Source organism: Diabrotica undecimpunctata, chromosome 4, assembly GCF_040954645.1.
Source record: "Diabrotica undecimpunctata isolate CICGRU chromosome 4, icDiaUnde3, whole genome shotgun sequence".
NCBI lineage: Eukaryota > Metazoa > Arthropoda > Insecta > Coleoptera > Chrysomelidae > Diabrotica > Diabrotica undecimpunctata.
Genome location: NC_092806.1, coordinates 33886707 through 33914190, shown reverse-complemented (window position 1 = coordinate 33914190; position 27484 = coordinate 33886707). Strand labels below are relative to the sequence as shown.

Genomic DNA, 27484 nt, shown 5'->3' with positions numbered 1-27484 from the left:
TGGATGTCCTTATATTTATCTGAGGCAGTTTTTGTGTAGGATAGATAAGTTAGAAATGGTAAATTGACCAAATTGTATCCTTTATGTTAAATTGTATAACCAAATTTTAAATTTTACTTTCTAAATTTGTACATTGATATGTAGCCACTTAGAGTCCTCAGATTAGTAGGTATTCTCTTTATGTCATTACTGAAGTTAATTACTCTAGATTTATGTAGCTGACTTACTTGGTTCTGATGTTGTAATAGGTACCTCAGTCACTCAGTGTTGTAAATTTTATTTTCTAAATTTGTATATTCATATCTGTAGCCACTCAGAGTCCTCAAATTAGTAGGTGAGCTCTTTATGTCATTACTGAAGCTAATTACTGAAGGATTTATGTAGCTGGCTTACTTGGTTCTGATGTTTTAATAGGTACCTCAGTGTTATCACTCAATATAGTCCTAAATTTTGTATTTCCTTTATGCTGCTACTGCAGGTAAGTGTTACTTTTATTTAAATTAGTTGTTTTTCTTGCCTTTTAATGTTCTATATGCCTTGATGGCAGGCATTTCTGTCTTGGGTGTCCTTATATTTATATGAGGCAGTGTTTGGATAGGATAGATAAGTTAGAAATGATAAATTGACCAAATTTTATCCTGTATATTAAATTGTATAACCAAATTTTAAATTTTATCTTCTAAATTTGTATATTGATATCTGTAGCCACTTAGACTCCTCAAATTAGTAGGTATTCTTTTTATGGCATTACTGAAGCTAATTAATGAAGGATTTATGTAGCTGGATTCCTTGGTTCTGATGTTTTAATAGGTACCTCAGTGTTATCACTCAATATAGTAATAAAGTTTGTATTTCTTTTATGCTGCTGCTGAAGGTAAGTGCTTCTTTTATTTAAATTAAATGTTTTTCTTGGCTTTTAATGTTCTATGATGGCAACCATTTCTCTCTTGGATGTCCTTATACCTATCTGAAGCAGTGTTTGGGTAGGATAGATAAGCTAGAAATTGTAAATTGACCAAATTTTATCCTGTATATTAAATTGTATAACCAAATTTTAAATTTTATTTTCTAAATTTGTATATTGATATCTGTAGCCACTTAGACTCCTCAAATTAGTAGGTATTCTCTTTATGTTATTACTGAAGCTAATTACTGAAGGATTTATGTAGCTGGCTTCCTTACTTCTGATGTTTTAATAGGTACCTCAGTGTTATCACTCAATATAGTCCTAAAGTTTGTATTTTCTTTATGCTGCTACTGTAAGTGCTTCTGTTATTTAAATTAGTTGTTTTTCTTGCTTTTTAATATTCTATATGTCTTGATGGCAGGCATTTTTCTCTTAGATGTTCTTATACTTATCTGAAGCAATGTTTGGGTAGGATAGATAAGCTAGAAATGGTAAATTGACCAAATTTTATCCTGTATGTTAAATTGTATATCCAAATTTTAAATTTTATTTTCTAAATTTGTATATTCATATCTGTAGCCACTTAGAGTCCTCAAATTAGTAGGTGTTCTCTTTATGTCATTACTGAAGCTAATTACTGAAGGATTTATGTAGCTGGCTTACTTGGTTCTGATGTTTTAATAGGTACCTCAATGTTATCACTCAGTATAGTCCTAAAGTTTGTATTTCCTTTATACTGCTGCTGAAGGTAAGTGCTTCTTTTATTTAAATTAGTTGTTTTTCTTGATTTTTAATGTTCTATATGTCTTGATGGCAGCCATTTCTCTCTTGGATGTCCTTATACTTATCTGAAGCAGTGTTTGGGCAGGATAGATAAGCTAGAAATGGTAAATTGACCAAATTTTATCCTGTATGTTAAATTGTATAACCAAATTTTAAATTTTATTTTCTAAATTTGTATATTGATATATGTAGCCACTTAGACTCCTCAAATTATTAGGTATTCTCTTTATGTCATTACTGAAGCTAATTAATGAACGATTTTTGTAGCTGGCTTACTTAGTTGTGATGTTTTAATAGATACCTCAGTCTTGATTTGTAAATGGAAACTTAATTTCCAACTTTTTGGTTCATTTCCTCATTTGCTATTAAATATGAATCCTACAATATTGTTGCATGAACATTACTTATGTTGACCTATACACATTGCTTAAATACTTGCTGAAATTTTTTCTAAAGGGAATTTTTTCAGCAAATTTTTGGCAGGTTTATTATTCTGAATTTTTAGTTGTTTGCAAGCAGAGAAAATTGGTAATATTTTTGTCTCATAATAGTCATTAGAGCTCATATAGTTAAGAAGTGTGTTGCAATGATTTTTTATAAGCAATTGCCTTGTATACAACAGTCATATCTGATTTGATTCTATTATATATAAATTATACACAATATATTATTTTATAATTATCTACAATAGAACCTCTATAAATTGAACTTATCATTTGAGCTATAGACAAAACATTTGAGCTATATAGCAGATTAAGGCGAAATTTAATTCGACATAAAGAGGTTGAGAGTCTTTCTCACTAATTTTGAGTTTAAGAGGTAAAATAAAAAATTTAAGTTATAAAGGTAACAGACATTTTTATTTATTATAAATCGATATTATTTCAAAACATCCATAAAATAAAAAAATATGGCATTAAAGTCAGTCAAAAATGCATTTAGTTAATTTGTAAATTGTTTTTTTAATCGAGTAATTTGTTTAAACAATTTAAAATAAATAAGTATTTTGCTAAATTTTATTTTTATCTTATTATTAGTAGAAAAGGTTATTAAATTTAGTTAATAAATAATATTTGTTACCGATAAATTTTACAAAAAATAAATTTTTTATTTGAAAATCAAATGTATATGTGTTAATTTTTCTTGAATTATAAATATTATTTTTACAACTATTTTTTTTTTCAAAAACATTACGAATTTATTTTACATCAATTAATTGATATAAACTTATATTGTATAATTATAAACAACAATTATGGAATTAATCTGTATTATATAGTGTGACCAACTAGGCCGAAAAATCCGGGACATGTCAGGCAGTAGGAAGATCTCCGTTATGCTTATGCGAAATCGCGGTCAGTTGCGTAAAGTTATCGAATAGAACACATTAGAGTCCGAGGGACTCTACGACATAGTTTGTGATAGTTTTTGTTTTAATGGCGGTTTCTAAAATTAAAAAAAGTGTGCATCCAGACGATGCTAATTTTGAAGAAATTGTTGGGCGATTGCACGAAGAGGCTGATAGTGATTTTTCCGACCAAGATGGTGACGATCAGTAAACACGAAGAACCAATTTTGAGTGACCATAGCTCTGAGAGCGAATTTTATGCTAGCGATACTAACATTCAAACAACTAAGACTCAGCATTCAAAAGGTGTTAAGAATAAATTAAACCGAAAATGACGATCATACAGATACTTTACCCAGGAACGCTAGGAAGTACTGCTATTTATGTAACCCAAAATTGAAAAGCAAGACAAGTTTTGTGAATACAGCGTAAACAACCGATCTGTTTACAGTGTAGTGAATGTGTAAATAAGCGTGAAGAAATGTGATCAACTGGCCAATTTTCAGGACTTGCACAATTTTTCTTAGAACAACTTTTTGTATGAAAAATATTATTTTAGTATTCAATATAGTTTTGAAAACGTGTGTTTCAAAAAAAAATGTTTATATAAAATAATTTGTTTTCTTATCGACGCAAACACTGATAGCAGATTTTTCGGTTCATTCAATTTTTATTTTCCTATAAGTTGGTATTATTTTGTATTGTTTAACTTTTTATAATAAATATGCTTTCTTTAAATGTCTTTTTAACTTTCAATAACTCTAACATAACATTCAGAACACAAATTGTCAGTTTGACAACATGGAGTCCCAGGGACTCTACCACGTCGTTTGTGTAAAATTAATTCACCATGTTGGTTAAGGGTTAATGCAAGTTTTAAATAGGCAAGTTTTACAATACAAAAACCTGCAGTCGAACTTATAATCAGGTACAGTACCACAATAAACTTAAATTAATACTAAGCCACTATTTTACATTAATAACAAAATGTATGTGTAAATGTGTTGTTGTTCACACAAAACATCTAAATAGGTTCAAACAAGAAAAAACGTTATCGGTAATAAGATATAAAATACAATTCAAACAAATTATATATCGTGGCTGAATGGATCAATAATCCAAAGCCATTAAAAAAAATTGTCAGGTTAATTTTGCACCCCAGTGTAGTAAAATCGAGAAATCAAAAACGGGCTTACTAAGATTCTAAGGGTCGTAGGACATTGTATTTTTTACAACTTACTTTTCAATATTTGACATAAATTTTTTAATTGTTAAATGATTTACTTCTTCTACTAGTCTTTCTCTTCAATTTGGTGCTTTCAAAATTCATGTAGACCTAATAATTTACGCATAATAACGTTTTAGAAAGCTTTCTGGAATAAACAATTTCAAATTTATAATAACTATTAAGTGAAACTTCTTAAAATTTGTATAGCTGAAATATATGTGGCGGTTTCCCTATTATCACGCGAAATTAAAGTTTTTTGTGCATTTTTAGCAAATTTATTAATAATTTTAAAAAAATAAAAGCTATTTTTGCAATAATCAAGCAACAAATTAACAAAAATAACTTTACAAACTCTCATTTTAACAAGTTCCGTGCGGATGGCATGCATGTGAGCCAAATGGTGCCTTCACCAATGTGCGGACGACGCGCATGTATGCCATTGATTACACACATTTTAAGATATGTTTTTTTTTGTCGGTAGTCCACCGAATGAATTGAATAATTTAAATTTACTATCAGGTTGTTGGATAAAGTATTTTTCACTTACAATTACTTTAGTTAGCGAATATATAAACAACTAAAATATAAAAACAAATAAAAATAATGGTTTTGCTGGGTAATATTTTAAGAAATTTATATGTTGAAGTATATTTTGTATATAAATTATCTTACAGATATAAACCCTAAATAATATATGCCAGACGAGAGTCCACTTATGATTAGAAAAGGTTGAAACCACTTATGATCTTCGAGTCGACAAGGGTGGAGTAAATATTTTTAAAATCGTCGTTAAAAAACGTTGAAAGACAGGCAGTTCGTTGTAAATTGCAGTTATTCGAATATATTACAAAAAAAAATGAATGAAATTTATAAGCAGGTCCGTCGCGGCCTAAAATTTCTAAATCATGTAAAATATCTTCCAAAAATTCGAAAAATTTTAGTGAAGAACAACTATTACAGATAATGCTCGAAAGTAATAGTGAGATAGATGAGTTGAACTGAGCGATGTTTCTTACAAACCCAGCAGATACTTCTCCCGAAATAAAAAAAAAATTGATAAAAAAAGAGTTATGTTATTATACCATTGTCTGTGTCAGGAAAAAGCTGGCATCTTATCCCTGCTACATACATGTGCGTCATCCGTTTCTGGTGCAAGTACTTTTATCTCATACCTGGTGGCATACATGTTAACCATGGAAAAATTTTTCGTTGTTTCACTATGATGAGTAATAATTACTAAAGTATTTTCCACCTAAGCAGACCGTTTTGCAATTAAATGCTGGTAACTTTATTACTAGCGAACCAGATAAGCGGCGATATATTTTACACTACCTTTATGAATAACATTTTACTGCTTTGTGGTTTCAATCAGCACTGCTCAAATTATCGTTTATTGGTTTTAATAGTTTGTTGCAATAGTACGAGTACGGAATATTTATTTAAACAGTGAATTTATTACATGTTAATTTTTTTTAATTTCTTCTGAAGTATCGTATCACCCCATACGGTTTACCCAATAATCAAAGTTATGCCTTTACAAGAACATATTGTAAATAGAGTAAGCAAGTATTGTCTGTAAGTGCTTTCCAGAGAAACTGGAAAGCACTTACAGACAATGTCAGAACAACGACATAAAAATTATTATTGGTGATTTTAACGCTAAAGTCGGCCAAGAGACTATTTACGGTTTACGAAAATGGTTTACGCCTGATTGAACTCGCAGCATCATTGGGAATGGTGGTAGTAAGTACCTATATGTTTTCCTCACAAAAACATCCACAAAGCCACATGGCAATCACCAGACGGTCAAACAAAAAACCAAATTGACCATATACTAATTGATAGTCGACATTTCTCGGACGTACTAGATGTAAGAGCATGTAGAGGTGCTAATATAGACTCTGACCACTACCTTGTAAGAACAAAACTCAGGGCTCGTGTATCAAACGCTAAGAAGGGCCAGAGCACAAAATCTACGAAGTATAATACTGATGTGCTAAAATCGGAAGACGCTAGGGATATCTACAGGAAAATTTTAAATGAAGAGTAAAAATTTAAGTATAGAAGAACACTGGACCAAATACAAGGAAGCTATCCATACAGCGGCTAACAGCTTTTTAAAACCTAACCAGGCTAAAATAAACGAAGATTGATTTGACGAAGAATGTAGATCCATTACCCAACAGAAAAATGAAGCATATAAGAGACTTCAGCAGCGCATAACGAGATCAAACCTGGAAGACTATGAAAATCTTAGACGAGAAGAACAAAGGACGTTTAGAAAGAAAAAGAAAGAGCCATACGAAAACTCTAACGAGATTGTTAACCACCACAATAGAAAAGACTCGCGAAAATTCTACCAGAAGATAAACAGCTGCAGAAAAGAATTCAAACCCAGAATAACAGCATGTAAAGACAGAGATGGTTCCATAATTAGTGACAAAGAACAGATAATAAACAGGTGGGCGAATCATTTTGAAGAACTGCTTAGCGACAGTCGTGAAGAATACCTTTACGCTCAAGAGCCGCTCCCCACCGAATAAGAAATTAGAGAAGCCATTTCAAATCTGAAAAATAACAAAGTCCCCGGTTTGGACAATCTTCCTGCCGAACTCTTTAAAAATGTGGTGACACCCTTTTTAAACACGTGCATAAATTAGTAACCGAAATCTGGCAACGGAAGGAAACGCCCGCGGACTGGAAATTAGGTGTAGTGCACCCTCTTCACAAAAAGGGAGATATGATGGTGTGTGATAATTATAGAGGCATCACTCTACTTAACGTGGCATATAAAGTATTGTCCAACGTATTGTACAGAAGATTGATCCCCTATGCTGAACAAATAGTTCTGCACTGGAACTACCAGTTCGGTTTCCGACACAATAAATCAACAACTTCAAATCTTCACATTCAGGCAGATTCTTGAGAAAACGCTTAAATTCGGAGTCGACACCCACCACATATTCGTGGATTTCAAAGCCGCATACGACTCAGTCAACAGACAAAAACTTCTACAGGCTATGGCGGAATTTTAAATGCTGCTTCATCTTCTTCAACTAACTGAAATAACACTCACAGGCGTAGAGAGTGTAGTCAGAATCCAAAGCGACTTTTCAAGACCCTTATATTGTAAAAATGGACTGAGACAGGGAGATGGACTGTCGTGTCTCTTATTTGACCTTGCACTACAAAAAGTACTTCAAGAGTGCCATATTAATACGAATGGCACCATCTTTAGTAAATCTGTACAAGTGGTCGGATATGCAGATGACATAGACATTATTGCTAGGTCCACAGAATCTCTGATCAAAGCATTTCGATCATTAAGGGCGTCTGAATGGGATTAAAAATAAACGCACAGAAAACCAAGTATATGTATTGTACTAGATCAGGCAACCAGATTCCTAGACTATTAATTGATGATCTGGAACTGGAAGGTGTGGACACCTTCGTCTACCTGGCCTCGCTACTGACCAAAGACAAAAATGTCAGCGAATAAATTAAAAGAAGAATAGTGCTTGCCAATAAGTGCTATTATTTCTTGAGCAAACACATGTCCCCAAAACTACCCAGAAAAATTAAATTTACCATATATTACACACCAATAAGGCCAGTGTTAACATACGGGTCAGAAACGTGGTCACTTACACAGAACGACCAAGAATTGCTTAAACGTTTCGAGAGAAAAATTGTAAGGAAAATATATGGAGGAGTCCAAGAACAGGGTTTGTGGCGTAGGCGTTACAACTTTGAGTTATACAGAAGTTTTGGGGAAACTGACGTTGTAAAATGTATTAAATTAGCACGCCTTCGATGGATAGGACATGTAATTAGGCGAGATGAAGATGCAACGATCAGAAAAATTTTCAACCGAAGAGGACCAGTGGGAAGACGAGTCAGAGGAAGACCAAAACTTAGGTATCAACATAACATAGAGGATGATCTAAAATCCATCGGAGTTAAAGCATGTAGAAGAGTTGTCAGAGACAGGGGCGAATGGAAGATTGTTCTCTGGTCTATTATTTTATTTTTGTTTATATTGATCGCTGATAATTAATAACACTAATTATATTTTAACGATATTGCTTTGGATAAAAACAGGTTACTAAATATTTTTGTAATAAATATTAATTAATACTACCTTTTCCGGCAGAGGTTGGATTAAGAATGAATATTATTATAAATTAAGGAAGATGTCTCATCATTATAATATTGCACCTCAACCCTTTCTAAAATGTATTTTTAAGTATATAGACTCAATTTTTATGTTTGGCTATGAGAAAAACTATTATACACAAGCTGTTGTGGCACGAAAACATTTCGAGGAGATTAAAGTATGTATAAGCATTATTCACTTTATTTTTGTTATAATTGAAATTTATATACCTAGCCGATTTATACGCCTATGTTATATGGGTAGTTAAAGTGGTATATTCAGTTAGTTTATATTGGTTTACTTGCCTAGGATTTGTTTCACATGTTTGGAAGACCACATATGAAGGGTACAGCGATAAAAGGGGCGCATCGACATTTTGTTCGTTTTGAGTAAATCAATATTTAATTGATAATTTACATATGGCCTCTTTAAAACACACATAAACTATAAAATAATATCGCTTATTCCTGAATGTCTGTATAATATAAATTTACTTTTGTTTGTCTAATTATGTACTCGTTATAGACGATCTGTTAAGATTCACGCACCATGTCAGATATCTGCAAAGAAACAAGGGGCTCATTCTTGCAATGTGCCCCTTTTTGTACTTTATCTAAACGCATAATCTCCTTAACGATGAAACAAAAGTTGGGTTTATCTGTGGGGAAATTAATTCAAATAAGGTTTCTACTGTTTATTGACATAGCGATAGATGTTTAATTTTACAATGTTACATTAGTTTAAAAAAACTTACTACTTATAATATTTAATTTTAGTGTACTATTCGGCCGCATTCGGTAAACAGAACTTCTTTAAATCTTGCAGGTCCTTATATTTTTCTGCAGAAATTGGCAAGACATCTTTATAGGCAGATCCTGGTAGTATGAATTCAGTACCAAGTATATTCTTTATGCGTCTTTTTTTTATCGCACGTCCCAGAACGGTAGAAGTTTAGCAGATATTTACAGAGATTATAAGGAAGATCGTGAGTCTCGACAACTGCCTTTTACTAATTCCATTATGTTTATTCTCATATTAAACGGAGATTATAATATTTAATTTTTTTTTTTTTTCACAAAAAAAGGATCAATGCGATTTGTGTGAGGCATTCAAGAACTCCGATGAGCAGGGCAAATGACATTTGCTAGAAGAATATAATCTTCATATAAAGGAAAAAGAGCTTTCCCGCAAGGAAGGGGAATGACAAAAATAAGTCAAATGGCTCTTATGTTGCAGTATATGATTTGCAGGCAGTAATGCCAGTGCCTAAAGGTCGTGTCATCGTTTTACTGCAAAAGTAAACTGAACTGTTATAACTTCACCATTAGCGACCTGAATGTTAATATTACATGGACATTCTCAAAACGAAGGCGATAATGTCCACAGCGTTATCGAAAAAAAAAAATACAGTGGTACCTTAAAGCCAGCCCTATATACATACCTGAGCAATATGCCACAATGATACGAACTGCCAAAAGAACTGGCATCCCTTATCAAGTATTTGGGCTTACATTTGAACACTTCTTTGACCTTAAAATACTTCAAGAAGAAATAGGTAATTTTTCAAGTAACACCGAAATAATAAAGTTATATGGAACAATATTAAAATCATGAGAGTAGAAAAGCAAAGTCCGAAAACATTTTTTTACAAAACTTCATATAAAGAAGACGCTTTTAAGACAGTAAATATTGTCAAAATCAAGAAAACTATGCCCAAAGAAATCGTCGAACCTGAAATGCGTTTGGTAAGAGCATATGCAAACAGATTGCCGCTAGCTACTAACAAGAAGAAAGACCTTGTTGATAAAAATATAATACCAAAATTGTATTATGAATCTTTCTACAAACAAGTTTTTTATTTAAATTAATCTTCCAGGTATTTAACTACATTTAAAAGCTGTTTTTAATGTTTTTTCTTATTTTCATGTCTCTTGATGTGAATGTATGCTTTTGTTTTTTAGATTTAATGCTCTTATAAGTTTACTTAAGTCAAAATAAATTTTTTTTATGAAATTAAGTGTCTTAATTGAATTAAAATTTTCATCGTAAAAACGTCACAACTCAAAACTTCGTCTAAATTCAAATTTGTAAAACTGTCACTTTTGCAGTATAAAACATTAAAATTGAACTAACTCAAAATAATTGATAAATTAGTTAATACACTTCTCACGAAAACGTCATAACTCAAAAAATTGTATTTTTAAGGTAATAAAAAGCAGATACCAAACAAATCTAAACTAAATGTTGTTTATAAGACCAAACTATAGCTGGTTTTAATTTTAAATCATCTAGATATCTCATATCCAATGAAAAATGAGTTTTTTGCTTCTCACCAAAAACTACAATTTTTGAGTTGTGTCACTTTTGAAGCAAGGGTGCGATATAGTAATAACGCGCTTCTATCGATAGAAGTATTTACTTCTATCAACACTACCCAAGTGCCACCCGACGTCTTTTTTGTAATCTTTAGTTAATTAGATCAATACCAATAATTTTTAGAATGTTTTTCATTTTAGGATATGGTTTGCAGTGGGCTACAAAAGGAATTTTTAAGCGATGGTACACAAATTGTGTTTAATTACGTGCTAGAAGAAAATACCGAGAACTGGTGCATTAAGAAGGAACTGCTTAGATTTTTTAATGATGTCAATTCAGATTGTACAAGAACTTTCAGACATGAGATCGTAAATAAGTTGCCAGAGATGTATTTGTAAGTTGATTGTGATAATTTGTTTAATTTTTATTTAGTTATGTATACGGATAGTGTTGTATAATTAATTATTTGATAGTAGTTACCATGCTGCAAAATATATACCCATAAAAAAATCGATCAAACTTCTTGATCCGATATACATCCAACCTTTTCCTTTATTATTTATTTAAGATTAAGTTTTGAGCTTTTAGCAAGCTTATCTAATTACTACTGATTTATTAATTCTAGTATTCAATCTAATATATATTTTTGTGGCATAAAACAAATTTTCTGTTAGACGTGGTTCAGAATGTTTCTAAGTACAAGGTACTACGTGCTAAGGCACCTTCCAAATGTTTATAAGAATAAACTGTTTATTTTATAAGATACATTTAAACTAACGTTATTTTACTTAACAGTATTATCTTAATAAATGTTTCTTTGTTACAAATGCCCCCAAAGATGTGGCTTTTGGTAGAGTTGATGTAATTAAGACTTACATTTTAGCCATAAACATAAGACACGATCCCTTATGTTATCATGACGTAAGTCTCTTTAGGTGAACTGATCCTTGGCCTACTAAAGGTTGGCTATAATTTCGTCAAAGTGCCTTTTGTATCTTCCTGTTCTATATAATGAATGGATTTCCAGTCTCTTACATTCTTCTCTTGACTCCTTGCTTATTTTCGTGTATTGTATGACGGCGGCAGTCCGATAAGTACTTAGCCTCACCAACCGATGGCGCCACCATCGCAAGAGAAATTTACCAACGTGTAGTACATTCTCGAAGACCGCTAAAATAATTATTTTTCAGCTAAGCTGTATTTTCTTGTTCTAAATAATGAATGGATTTCATGGCTTTCCAGTCTCTTACATTCTTCTCTTGACTTCTTGCTTATTTCCGTGTAATATATGACGGCGGCGTTCCGATAAGTAGTTAGCCTCACCGACCGATGGAGCCATCATCGCAAGAGAAATTTACCAACGTGTAGTACATTCTCGAAGACGGCTAAAATAATTATTTTTCAACTAAACGCATGGATGCTGTGTAAGGTAACTGTTGTCCTTCGAGCTCGTATTGACAGACCGTCGATCGAAAGTACGCGAAATACCTGAGATATTAAGCATTTCTAAAGACCGCGTGGGTCATATATGATCCTATTTTGGACATGATAAAGCTATCTGCGTGATAGTTTACGCGTTTGCTTGTTATGCTGTCAGACAGGGCAGTGCTATACCGTGTCAAGAATATGATTCGGCAGCTCATTGGAGCAGAGCTTAGGCTAGACTTTGCCTCATACATCTGTTCCATGACTTGTGTCATACATCAAATTGGGAACGCTGATCCATCTCGAGAATGGGGAACGCAGTAGTTATAGAATCAATTTTACCCTATGATGTGTCAGTTTAGATGAGGCTGTGTAGTAATTTGTTGATTAAGCATGGTCTAGATAGATGTTCATATCTATTTTGTGTTTGGATGTCTGTTTATATAATGAGTTTGTGTGTGTGTGTGTGTGTGTGTGTGTGTGTGTGTGTGTGTGTGTGTGTCTGTATCTGTGCCATGTTCAAACAGCAAAATCCACAGTTAATCACGTAACAAAAACTTATTGTAGTTTAATAACATTTATATTTTAGGTTCAAGTTATTCGATAGTATTACTTCTTGTGGTGATTACGAGTTACAAGCAGTAATATTGGAAACAATTTTCCGTATGTATAGCCAACGCATCATTTACAGTAATTTTAAAGAACTATTGCCAGAATCCGCGGAACTGGCCACGCTTTTTTCTAAAATAAATGGAGTAACATTTGATCAAGATATAAGAAGATTTTTGAATGCGTTTAATACAAAGTATGACAAAATTTCCACAATAATTTGTACTGATATACTCGTAGATGACACCTATTCTATTCCAGCTGAGGTAAGTAATTGATTAATTCAGATAATTCTGCTGTTCTGTCTTAAAAAATTACTGATGATTATTTTTGTACTTATTGGGGATGATAATAAATGATCATATCATCCATCTACACATCGGAAATTTTTGCACATAACCTTAACATCCTGAAAATGAAGAATCAACGAATGAGTTATTAATATTACATAATTTAATTTAATTTGTATTTTGTAGACACTCTTACTAAACCTGTAAACAATAGTAAACACATTACTAGGTAGGTATGAAGCAGTATGAAGTAGTATGGTATCTTCATCAGCCACTGCATTCCATTTCATTACATGACATTCACTCGTGCTCGTTTTCTCACTGGCTTTTATGTTGCTTACTTGATTAAAAATTTCAGTATGTTTTTGTTTTAGTGGGAGTACCAATTATTAAGGTATTTTCTGGTGTTTTAAAATTTTGGAGTAAAAATTGCATCGATATTGATTTTTATTAGGTTTATTAAAATAAAATGCAACCAAATATTGCTTTTGGGTGGTGCCATTTTCTTTCTTAGTTTTATATACAAAACAATGTTAATACTGTCCCCAAATACCTAAAGCGGCCACTATCCTACTCGTAAAGTTGATCGAAGTGCAGTGAGTACGGGAGTGTAGACAGGTACTTCATGCGATTTCGCTTCGCCTCGTTCTACTTCCGTTCTGTGTCGGTTTTCCGCGTAGGAGTCAAAGGGACCGAAATTCGAATACGAAGATTCATACATTACTCGACTTCACGAGTATGTAGAGACTAACCTCTCCTCGATTAACTTCACTTCGTCCGAAGAACTTCGATCGAGAGTGTAGACGAAATAAAGATAAAAAAAGGAAACTCAATACTTATTATAAACACATATCATACGACTTAATTTGAATTGGAGATTGACCTTGGTAGCTACTGCTGATTCACCAAACAATATATTTCTATTGTTAAATATTTTTTTCGGGATTATATTATATTCGTGCCAATTATATTAATCTTGTGTGGGTGATGAAACATTGAATCTCGAATATCGATATTATGTTGGTATAAATGTATGTATAAATTATCGGTATCTATCTATCTATCTAATTAGCCTTCTTCGGTCCATCTTTGGACATAGGCCTCCTAAATCATTTTCCATTCTTCTCTGTATGTCGCTATAGTCGTCCACCTAGAGCCCACGTGCTTCTTGATATCATCTGCTCATATCATTTGGGCCTTCCTCTGCTTCGTTTATATTCCCACGGTCTCCAACTTTTAAGAATTTTGTTCCCTCGGTCTTCTTTTTGTCTTATATTGTGTCCGGCAAATCTCCATTTCAATTTTGCAACTTCTTGTCTAACATCCCTTACTTTTGTAAGGGATGGGTTTGTAAGGAACCTTACTTTTCTCTCTTATCCACTCATTTCTCTTTTTATCCATTAGTCTTATTTGCAAAATTTGTCTTTCCATTGCTCTTTGGGTTTTTATGATTTTGTCCATGTTTGCTTTTGTGAATGTCCACGTTTTGGAACCATAAGTGAGAACAGGGAGTACGCATTGATTGTATACTTTGGTCTTAAGATGCTGTGGATATCTTTTGTTTTTAAGAATGTAGCTTAGTTTGCCAAATGTCGCCCATGCCAGTCTAACTCGTCTTTTTATCTCTGCTGTTTGGTTTTCTTTGTTAAGTTTTATAGTTTGACCCAGATATATATACTCCTGAACTTGTTCTATTTCATCTTGTCCGATCCTCATTGTAATGTCTTCATCTGTATTTGTTATGATTTTGGTCTTGCTGTAATTCATATTAAGGCCTATCTTTCCAGCTTCTACGTCCAGTTCTTTCATCATTTCAAATAATTCTTCTTTTTTATCGGTTATCAATGCGATGTCATCAGCGTACCTTAGATGGTTCAAGCGTTGTCCACAATTTTTTATACCTTTTTCTTCCCATTCTAATCTTTTAAAAATATGTTCCAGAGCCTGATTGAAAAATTTCGGTGATATTGTGTCACCCTGTCTCACGCCTCTATTTATTTGTATTGATTTTGTTCCTTCATAAACTTTAATTGTTGTTTTGGCTTCCTTATATATATTGGCTATTAGTTTCGTATATCTGTGGTCAATTCTGCTGTTAATCAAAGAACTTTTCATTGCCCAATGTTCGACACTGTCGAAAGGCTTTTCGAAATCTATGAACGCTATATATAAAGGAATGTGGTATTCATTTGCTCGTTCTATAAGTATTTTCATACTTAGTAAATGGTCACTTGTGCTGAATCCCTTTCTAAAACCAGCTTGTTCTTTCGACTGGTATCCGTCTAATTTTGTCGTCATTCTATTGGTTAAAATTTTTGTTAGGAGTTTATACATTACATCGAGGAGTGTTATAGGATAGTAGTTTTTTATATCTGCTTTAAAATCGGCTATTCGTCGAACTTTGAAAGATTTAGTTACAGAGTTTTTCTACTTCATCTTAATATTTCTTGTCTGTTGTTGGCCGTAGATTTTTAATATCACCACCATTCTCTTTTTATTCCATAATTACATTTCTCCACACGCTTCTCTTCTTGGCTCATATCAACATCTAAACCCCTCCCTCACATGTCTTACATCTCCGATCTAAACGGAGGCCGGGGCTCCGATCCCGGGCCAGTCCCCCCATCCACATACTTTTTCAATTTCTAACAATGATATTTTCATATGTGAAAAACAATTTAAATTTTTTGTTAATAATTTCTTAAATTTAAAATATATTTGTTACAACAATAAATTTTTGAAACGATTTAAGTTTGTTTTTATATCAATCATTAATGTTAAATATTAATCAACTCAATGGTAACTTGATCGAATAGTAGATGATACGGCTCGAAGGACCATATCTTTTATTCATACTTTATTGGTAATGAATTTATAATAAATACATATAAAACCTTACCAATAGAATAAACTATGGACTCTAAAATCAATTCCACTCAAAATATCTCCAAAGGAAACCCAAAATTATTATATACAAAACAATGCTGAGGCTGGTCCTCACATACAGGGCGGAAACATGGATTCTAACGCAGAGGAATGAAAGACTTCTGGGAATATTCAAGCGTAAGATACTCCTCAAAATATTTGGAGCTACAAACGATCAAGGGCAGTGGCGCAAACTATTTAATTTCTAGTTGTACCGAGTTTCGAGTGTTTAATGAACCTGATGTAACGTTCATTAAAACACAGCTACTTAGATGGGCCGGACACATAATACGAATGCCTGACAACATGATTGCTAAAAAGCTAACGACAGGAACACCTATAGGAAGAAGAAGCAGAGGCCGACCGCAAAATGGGTGGTTCGATGGAACCGAACAGGATCACGACTAATCTTAGAGCAGGCAGAGGATTGTCGAGTCAAAGATGATGGAAGATAATGATGACATATAAAACACTACATTTAATTGAAAATTGTAATATTGTAGAGTAGTATCAATATTGTAATGTAGATGTGTTCTACTGTGGCAAAAGCGCACTCTCGCGGTGAAGTCACTGGTCCTTCTAGAGAATCTAGGAATAACTCTTGGATATACTCTTGCAATCTCTTCAAGCTATCTCTAGCGTCTGATAGATTTTTTCCATTCCTGTCCAGTAATGTTATATCTTCTTTTGTTGTTCGTGCCTATTAATTTATGGATCATTTTTGTATTATACGTACTTAATTATCAACGAATTGTACCATATGTTAGCTAAGCTAATTTTATAAGACAGTATACCTAAAGGGGTACAAACGCTTATTGTCCGCATGGAAATAATTATCGACGAATTTTTACTATGTATTTGTTTTAACTTGACTCTTATAAAGCTGTTATGTTTTATACTTTTAGGAAGAAGGTTTTTATGTTAATTTTAATTTGTGGCACAAAACTATTACTTGGTACCAACTACATTTAGATGAAGATAGATATGAAACATGGGAACTGATAACAGTCTTTGTATCAGAAGTGGATTGGGCATATATGACAACGTAAATAAACCATTTATTTTTTTCTTTTTCTATATACTAGTTTATTCTATTTATTTATACATATATTTTCTATATACTACTAACACTATTACTGGAACATACTGATAGTCCAGTCGTCAGAGAGTTGACCCCTAAAACTCATATGAATAAGCTGAATTTTGCAAAGAATATTAATTTTGGGGCCCTTAAAAAGATGCTAAAATGTTTACCACTTTTACCCCCGGACTTCTCCCTAAAACCCCCCTTGCGGTGGTGTAAAAACGTAAAAAAAATCGATTTACCAAGAATCTGTACACCGTAGAAAAAAATGTTTCAAATAAAAATATAGCTGAGATCATTTTAAATAACACTGTTAATGAGCATTTTTTATTTAGAATGTCATGTTATGTAGACCGTCAATTTTGCATGTCACTTACGCGCGCGAAATCAATGTTCAATAAAATTTGTATCAGCTGGTCGGTAAAAATTCGATAACTTTTGATTCAAGTGACCTATCGACAAAAGTCAAGATGCGTTTTAAAGGTAAAGAGTTCAGCTTTCGTATGCAGTATTTGTATTTTGTCGCAAATAAACTTAGATTTTAGATAGGTCAAAAATAATCTTAGATAGGTCACTTGATTCAGAAGATATCGAATTTTTACCAACGAACTGTTTTTGTTTTAACTTATCTCAGCTATATTTTTTATTTGAAACATTTTTTTCTACGGTGTACAGATTCTTGGTAAATCGATTTTTTTGCGTTTTTACTAGGGGGAAGCACGGGAGTAAATTCAGCTTGTTTGTATGTTTTTTAGAGGTTCAGTAGCGACTGGAGTATGATTAAGATCCTGATTTTAGTTACTGTTAGGAAACAATATTTTGTGAATCTCTATGCTTATTATTGTAAAAAGACTAAAATACTCTGAGAAATAAAACTTGTTTATTAAGCTGTGCTGCTGCTGTTTTAATGGAGTCGTTCAATTGGAAGACCTAATCCTTCCAGTTGTCATTGCATGATTTGTCATAAACATATCAAACGTTATAGTCCACGGTCTATTTCTCATAGACGGAATTTGTTTAGTGTCGGTTAAAGTGAGTAAAAAATACCTTAAGTAAGATAATTTATGTTAAGCTTTAACTAAGATAATTTATTTTAAATACCTTCAAAACAGATATATTTTAAATTATATCTCGGAAAGGTTTCCGCGGTTAGTACAATTAAATTAAAGCTATGATTAATATTATAAAAATTAATATCAAACTTACCAGGCTTCTAGGTTGAACAGCATCGATTTTCTCTATACCGAACTTTCGGCATCCTCTCTGATGTCTTCTTCAGAGTTTCCGAAGACTGTCTCCCAAACCCCTAAAGACAAATTCACGAGAGGATTTCAGTACAGTGCTTATGAGAAGCGACGTTGCCGTTTAGGCCGCTAGGCACGTTCATAGTCTGCAGGAGTAATACAGGACCGCGTTGGCCCTCCTGTACGATAACATTAAATCATGCAATCCTATTAGGAGTAAATTATTTACAACTTCAAGATTTTGCAAATTACAAAATTTAATAAAACTATTTTCTTTGAAATCTTTTTTACTAAATTATAGAGGGTGTAACAACAGAACGGAGTCTACTAGGGAAACAGCTACAAAAAAAATTCGTAGCTCCGTAGTGGCTACAAATTTAAATTGTTAATTTATATACTGACAGGGTATATTAGACTAACTTGGATCAATTATTACTATTAACAGTCTCAACAATTATTACAAAGAAAAGTGTGTATACACCAAAGAATAAAATTACGCTAATAAAAGAATAAAAATTTATGTAGCCTAAACGCTACCTAATGAATAAAGATAAGACTTACAATAACAGTGTCTCTACTCCATTTCAGAAAAATCGTCCTCACTGGAACTGCCGGTGTTGGCTGTGATAATCACCGGTAGGATATCTTCTTGTAGGTTGTCAGCTATCCACATTTCTTTTTCAATTCTGATGACATGCTGTATATAATTTTGCCACTGTTCAGCAGAGACATTGGCAAACGCTTCATGGATGAGTTGTTGCACACGATCTTTTTTAAATCAGTGTTTCGGACTGCAACGTAATGTTTAACTGGGTTCCAAACTATCTTTATTGGATTAAGCTCACAGTGATAGGGAGGCAATCGTAATACTTCTACGCCGTATTTCTCGACCAAAGTTTCGATGTTATACTTGTCGTATATATCTGCATAACTGTTTGCTACATCCAATAGTTCTTACTTTAAATAATCTTCTTCATAAAATATATCCATCTCTCGTAACCATTCTTGAATTTGTTGTTTGTTCCAGGAGATTCTTGGGAAGTTTCGTTTGCATGAATGATATGGAGCATTATCCATTACTACCACATTTTTTTCTCCTTTTGGGAGATTTGCGATTAGTTTATTTTCAAACCAGTCTTCCAAAGACTCGCCATTTATTTCGTCATGGTAGTCGCCTGAATCTTTTTTTGCTAAAAATACACATTCTGAATTTGGTAGAAAACCTCTATCAAATCCAACATGTAACAAGACAAATCTCGGACCTCTTTGTTTTTGATCATTTAGACCAGTAGTCAAGCCTTTTAAAAATGCATCCTTATAACTGGTTATGGTTGAATCCATCCATACCTTATTTACTGTATGTTCGATATTTACCCAACTTTCATCCAAATAGAAAATATTGTATCCTTGATTTCGATAATTCTGTATTTTTCTAAGAAATTTATGCTTCCAATTTATTATGTCAAGACGTTCCATCATTACTGCTTTCTTTCCTCTTTTTTCATAAACAAACCCCATCTCTCGTAATAGTCGATATAGAGTACTTTTGGATAATTTTGGATAAATAAAAGGTATGTTCTTTAAGAAAAATTCCATGTCAACAAGTCTTCTCAATTGGCTCCTGATATTCTTATCCTTCTTGTCCGTTTACGTGGGTTTTTCAGAATTTTGGGTAAGTCTCCATTATGATCCAATCCTTCCTGACGAATTTTCCAGACTGTCCTATCGCTAACACCCAGCTCTGTACTTGTTGTAGAAACAATTTGTGTTGGAGTCAGATCGGAATTTATTTTTGTTGTATATATCAACATATTCAAAATAATTTGTCGCGCATATAAATCTAAGATTTGTCCTTGTTTGAAACTTTTCACCTCTAAATGCTCCATGTTTTTGACACAGTATATAAAAAAAAGTTTAAAAATAAATTGCACTTGTTTTTTAACAAATTAACATACCTTCTCGAATGCACACACAAAACAGTTCAACCGTTTCTACAAACTGCAAAACTGCTATAGATATACGCACTCGTATAACAATTAGTAGGTACTATTATCAGGAAAATTCTAAATGGGTATTTAATTACAACAATACCGAAATTTCTACACGGTTAAACCATTTCTACAAACGCCCATTACTCAGTAATCTATTCTACGAATTCTACGAGTTTCACTTCGGAGGTCATTATCGAAATACAAAATATTAATCAATTACAAAAATTTGTTGTTAGTAAAAAAATTCTTCTAATATTTAAATTTAATCTGACTCATTCATATCGGCAAATCAGACATATTAAACATTTTAAAGTAGAAAACATCAAAATGATATTGGGAATATTTATGAGTTGCAAGGATTTTATTGAAAGAAAGTTCATTCAATTATATGAAATCAACTTTAACTTAAAAATATCAGTCACAAAAATCATAGCATGTGATTAGTGTTTTAGGTTAAATCTTCATATTTTGTGCTAAGGTATCTCCAGTTACTATATGGATAACTGTTAATGAAACACCCTGTATAAATAATACTAAAATATAAATGATGTATCCTGGATATATTTTTGACTTACTTACTAATCGTGGCATTTTCTTTCTATTAATTTCAATTCTATTCAAAAGGTCTCCAAACATCCATTTCCGTAAATATGACAACAAGAGATGTAAGAAATTTTCTTTTCGTCAAATACAACAGTGCTCAACAATTGATAAGGATCGAAGTAATATTTTACTCCAGAAATAGCCGAAGTTTATAAAAATTTAATATAATTAAAGTAATATTAATACCCCGACTTTATTATCAATTTTAAACGAAATAAAATAAATTTTGCCATTATGGCCATTTTTTACTACGGTCAGCAAAAAGTTGAATATTAAAGTCGTCTATTTTCATTTATTCTATTCAAGTCACCATACTAGGATCTCAACACACTTTTAAAATATTTGAAATCATAATTATGATCCTTATCAATTGTTGAGCACGACGTCCGAATATTTTCTGGAACAGTCATTAGGGCAAATCAGTGAATGTTAGTGCAAAATTGCAAGTGCTCCGTGTGTAAGGGAGTCTTAAGTTCGAAGCCGGCTCTGCCACGTTGAGGCCGACGATGAACTAGCAACGCTGCAGCGTTTTCTTCCATTTGATTAACATTGTCCGTAAGAGCCAACGCTGAAATCTACTGGTGAATCCGAGTTTAGATCTCTTTACTGCTCTGTTCACTGATCACTGCACTATTCACTGATCACCGTACTACTGTGCGGTGATCAGTAGTGATGTGTCTTATTATTTTATATTTCTATTGTGATATTCTCTAAGGTGTTACTTATCGTTTCCAAAAGCATATTTTTTAACTATTCTTCATCATTTCCTAGCAGGAAGACACCATAGGCTTATCATAGATAGTTAAGATATTCTTCATTTATTCTCATTTCTTCTCTTGCCAATTTAGTTTCTTAAACACATCTTTTAAGGCTTGGTTAAACAGGTTTGGTAATATTGTGTCAGCTTGTCTTATTCCTCTGTTAGGTGTTTTTAAATAAACTTAGTGTATTTGAAAAAATTATGTATATTATATTTATGTATTATCTTAAGTCCTTATTTGTAATGTGTCATTTTGTAGTAGACCGGAGGAACCAGAAAAATTAGTTCTTCAAATTAAAGTAGACGGTCCCTGTCTGACATCACTACCAGGCCATCAAGAAAAAAGGAATAAGATTAAACATATAAAGATAATTACAAGAAAATCAAACATAATTAATGAAAACTCGTACATATGCATGTTACAGAAAATTTTTGGTTATAAATATTATATACCTTCACAGGAAAAGATAAAAATCTTGCGATTTGGTAAGTTTATATATATATATATATATATATATATATATATATATATATATATATATATATATATATACATCAAACTTGTTAACTAAGATTAATATCATTAAAGAAATAATATGAAACATATATTTAATTTACTGGTTGGACCAGGTCGGATTTTGATATGAAGCTTTCGATTTCCTCTCTGAGATGTTTATATGCAGAAGATTTACGGTAAAATAATATCGAAGTGTGTTTGCATACTAAAAGAAACAACCAATTTTAGCAGGAGTCTCAACGGAAAACGAACGAGACAAAAAACTTGTTTTATTTGAGTTGAATTATATCGAAAATAAGTGGAATCTATTTTCGTGTTTTATTAATCATTATTGTAACAAATAATGAGGAATTATTGGAAATATGTTAACACTTTAACAACTACTTTTCTGAAACTCTGAAAAAACTCTGTGAAATGCTTTCGCTGATATAATTGCGTTGAAAGTAATTCTTATTACAATAAATTGTGGTTTAATCCCATGTAAATACAATATTTAATCTATTAGTGTTTTATTTAAAATAAAAAGTTGACAACTTTTGATTTCACTGGAAGTGATAACAAGCTGTAAATATTTTACAGTTGCAGGATTTTTAAACTACAGCTATGAGGAAGTGTTCATTTTTAGATTTCAAAACTGATTATTTTCAGAGATTTACCTAGTATATGGCCTACCCTGTATAGTAACTACCTACCAATATAATTACTATTAAATTTTTTTTAGATGTAGTTCCTGCGGATAAGAGTAAAGTTATACAGGAGACACAAAAATTAAATTCATATCAATCTGATGATTACTTTTCCATGGTAAGTAATAAACAATATTTTAGTTACTTAAATATAAAGTACTTGATAAGCTCTTAATTTTCTATTTTTAGAAGAAAGATCACTATCTTCGGTATGGCGGTATAGATGGGGTAAACTTTTTTTTTAATTTTTCAGCAACATAAACACCCTGTAGAATTGTAGAAATTTAACATAAAAAAATAACGATTTTTAATATAGGCTACTACTGTTCAAAATTATTAACACCGCGCAGTATTTAATTTTGATATACAGGATTGGTCGAAACTTGTAATGAGTATTTTCTGAGTGTTCTTAAATGGAACACCCTGTATTTTAGTATTGTAATTAAATGTTATTTTATGGTACTTAATTATTTCTTAAGCATTCCTCATACTTAAATTGCTTTAATATGTGAGTTCTTCGTACTTGTTTGAGCCAAACATTAAATTGCAACAATTCGTTGAAATTTTATTAGGTTGGCTGGCCATGAAAATATTGAATAAAAAATAATTTTTCGAAAGAAAAAACAATAATCTATACTGATCCTTAATTTGTTAGTATCGGATAATATCAAATAATAACCAAAGAAGAAGTGATTCATGCAGTAAAATCTCAGAAAGATGGAAAAGCCACCGGTCCAGACAATATCAATGTCGAAATACTTAAACTAATTGTAGATAACGAAAGTAAAAGCCTAGATTTAATAACAGCACTATTCAATAAGATATATGACACAGGTAAAATACTAACAGACTGGCTAAAATCAACATTCGTAGCATTACCAAAAAAATCGAATTCCTCACAATGCGATGATTATCGAATATTAAGCTTGATGTCTCATGTCCTTAAAACTTTTCTCAGAATTATCCATACACGAATTTACAAGAAGTGCGAGTTCCAGATGAGTGACACTCAATTCGGATTTCGAAACGGATTGGGAACACGAGAGGCTCTTTTTGCTTTAAATGTGTTAACGCAACGATGCAGAGACATGAATGTAGATGTATATGCATGTTTTATTGACTATCGAAAAGCATTTGACTGCGTTAACCATCAAAAGATGATCGAAATTCTGAGAACAACTGGAGTTGACGAACAAGACTTGCGAATTATCTCAGAACTATACTGGCACCAAACGGCAACAATTGAAATAGAGGACACAACATCCGAAGACACACAAATCCGACGAGGAGTGAGACAGGGTTGCGTCTTATCACTGCTACTCTTTAATTTGTATTCGGAGTCTACATTCAGAGAAGCATTAGACGAGGTCCAAGGCGGAATTAAGATTAACGGAATCAGCATAGACAACATCAGATATGCTGATGATACCGTCTTAATAGCAAGCAACGCACAAGAACTACAAAATATAATAAATGCGGTAGTTCACCACAGCGAAATGTTCGGTTTACATCTAAACGTTTCCAAAACTAAAACTTTAGTATTTTCAAAGACACCAATAAACGTACAGGTGTATGTCAAGGGTCAAATAATAGAACAGGTAAATTCCATAAAATATTTGGGAACAAATATCAATAGTCAGTGTAATCCAAAAAAAGAAATCCTATCAAGAATCGAACAAGCAAGGAAAACTTTCATGAGCATTAAAACATTTTTTACAAGATCAGACCTTAGTCTACAGCTTAGAATCCGAATGATCAGATGTTACGTTTTTTCTGTCTTACTGTATGGCTGTGAAAGTTGGACAATGGACTCTGAAATAGAAAAAAGAATAGATGCCTTTGAGATGTATATATACAGACGAATGTTGAGGATTCCATGGGTACAAAGAGTTACTAATGTTGAGGTACTTCATCGCATGTGTAAACAAAAAGAATTACTAAGAATAATCAAAGAGAGGAAAATGCAATACTTGGGTCATGTGCTGAGAGGCGAAAGATATGAATTACTTCAAGTTATACTGGAAGGAAAAGTACAGGGCAAAAGATCAGTAGGAAGACGCCAGAACTCGTGGCTGAAAGACCTAAGGAGATGGTTCGACCGCTCATCCGCAGAGATCTTTCGCGCAGCAGTTTCCAAAACTACAATTGCCATTTGGATCGCCAACCTTCGAAAGGAGACGGCGCAATGAGAAGAAGAAGGATAATATCAAAATATCTAAGTAGTTAAGATTGTTGATGTATAAAATATTAATAAAAACAAATATGAACTCAGACGTTTGACAATTATAGACTGAAGAAAATAGGTATTCGCATTACAATAATTATCATACAAAATCTAAATTTTATTCCCAGATCAACATAAAGTCAAGTGAAGTTTAATATACAAATAAACGTGCACAGTGTGGAAACCAGTTATGAAATAAAACTATTTGTTTCCTTATTTTACAAAATTATTAAATGTGCCGTTTTTAAAAATAAATTTAAATGCACAAGGTAATTCACGCAAGTATAGCAGAGTCCATCATCCTTATTTTTAATAAAATACCCTGTATATTTTTATGTATCTGGAAATAAGGACACAATTTTATTCCATGAGTGGTTTCCACCCTGGATGTAAAACAACGTATTTACTTAACAATAAATTCATTGAGTTTATAATAAATGGCCTTAGCAATATTTTTACTCTTTTCTACCACTTGTGTGGGGGGAGGGGGTTTGCGGATTTTTACCAAATTTTAGTATATCACTGTACATTAAAAAAGTAGCCTATACCTATTTGTTAGCCTTCTAGGTGCCCCTCAGCCTGAGATATGCACCTCGAATGGGTCATAAATAGCCCTTTTTACCGTATATTTGAAGAGCTGTATCTCTGAGCCCAGTGGACTAATTTTAACTAACAATATCTAATGTTTTTCTGTTATAATCTCAACTTTTTGATGAAATAATTTTCGAAATGAGATGAAATCGCACTGGATGTAAAACAACGTATTTACCTAACAAAAATAACAAGAAATTCATTGAATTTATAATAATTTTCACTTTTCGGCCACTTTTGTAGAGGGGGGGGTTGCAGATTTTTACTAAATTTTAGTATATCACTGTACCTTAAAAAGTAGCATATACCTATTTTTTAGGCTTCTAAGTGCCCCTGGACCTGACATATGCATGCACCTCGATTGGGTCATAAATAGCCCTTTTTTTACCCTAGATTAGATTAGATTAAGAGAGGTGGCCTTTCGGCCTATTCCACTGCGACCTTTTGACATCGATTGTGGTCCTCTAGTCCTAGATAACATTCTCTAGCCTGACCCTTTTCATAAAGTCTAGTAGCTTCGAGACTGTACCTTCCATGTAGCTATTTGCCGGTGGATTTTCTTCTCCTAATGCAAAGAACCGCACATCTGCCAGACTGTCACACTGACAAAATGTGCTCTGCTGTTTCTTCTTCGAGGTGACAGAATCTGTACAGGTCATTATCTGATAATCCCATCAGCTTAAGTGCCTATTCAGCTTAAAGTGCCCTGTTAGAAGACTTACTATGGCCTTGACTGTTTTCCTGTCTTCGCTTATTAGGTCTGCCGTAAATTTTGGCAAATGTTCTCTAATGAACTGTTTCGCCTGTCTTTGTCCTGGTGAATTCCTCCACCATTCCCGAGATTTGTGAGCTACCCACATCCTTGTAGCCGTTCTTGTTACTGATATTGCAACTCCGCAGAAGGGTTCCGGTCTCATGAATGGCAATGATGAGCCTTGTTTGGCCATTTCATCTGCTTTTTCATTGCCCTTATGACCCTCGTGCTCCGGTACCCAGGCTACCGTAACCTTGCTACGGTCTCCTAGTTTATTTAGGGCACACACGCAATTCCATACTAGCTTAGAATTGACCTGTACAGAATTGAGTGCCTTAAACGCTGCCTGACTATCTGTGAAGATGGCAACTGAACAGAACGTTCTTTCCTGCCTTTCTATTCCTTCCACGCAGTGATGGATTGCAGTTATTTTCGCCTGGAAAACTGTTACATCCTTAGATAGACTTACCGGGAAATGTATCCCTTGATTTGTCCCTACTATGCCGGCTCCCACACCCTCCGATGTTTTTGAGCCATCCGTGTACCAGGTAGCAGCAGCTTGTATGGGTACACCTTTATTCCAGTCTTCCCTGCCTGGTATCTTAATTGTGAACTTATTGTTAAAGCTATATCTCGTAACTGTTGTATCGATAGGTTTCATCATCACAATATCGGCTTTTAGCTCCTCGATTAGCTTTCTGTTGTCAGTACCATGCATCTGGCTTATATGTCGCTGACTATGGATTAATTTGTGCATCACGGATCTGGCTTCGCCGTGTATAAAGATATGAAGTGGTGGTAGATCCAACAGGACTTCCAACGATGCAGTAGGAGTTGTTTTTAAGGCCCCCGTAATACACAAGCATGCTAGCCTTTGTGTATTACCTAGCAGCCTTATTGCTCCCACTTGCTGCGTCTTTGTCCACCACGTCACCGAGCCATAGGTTATCATGGGTCTAATAACCCTTGTAAATAACCATAGAGTCATTTTGGGGTTAAGTCCCCAATTCTTACCGCACATTCTTTTACATCTGCCCAAGAAT

The 27484-nt window shown here is 33.0% G+C and overlaps 1 protein-coding gene across 1 annotated transcript in view; it reads left to right on the top strand.

Annotated features, from left to right (window-relative positions):
• The window catches only part of LOC140438610 (uncharacterized), a 63969-nt gene that overhangs the window by 1394 nt on the left and 35091 nt on the right, over window positions 1-27484 (top strand). The window contains exons 3-7 of the mRNA XM_072528270.1: window positions 10939-11132; window positions 12753-13038; window positions 16893-17032; window positions 21929-22155; window positions 22908-22990. Coding sequence (XP_072384371.1) covers window positions 10939-11132; window positions 12753-13038; window positions 16893-17032; window positions 21929-22155; window positions 22908-22990 — 930 coding nt within the window. The remainder of the gene's footprint in view (window positions 1-10938; window positions 11133-12752; window positions 13039-16892; window positions 17033-21928; window positions 22156-22907; window positions 22991-27484) is intronic.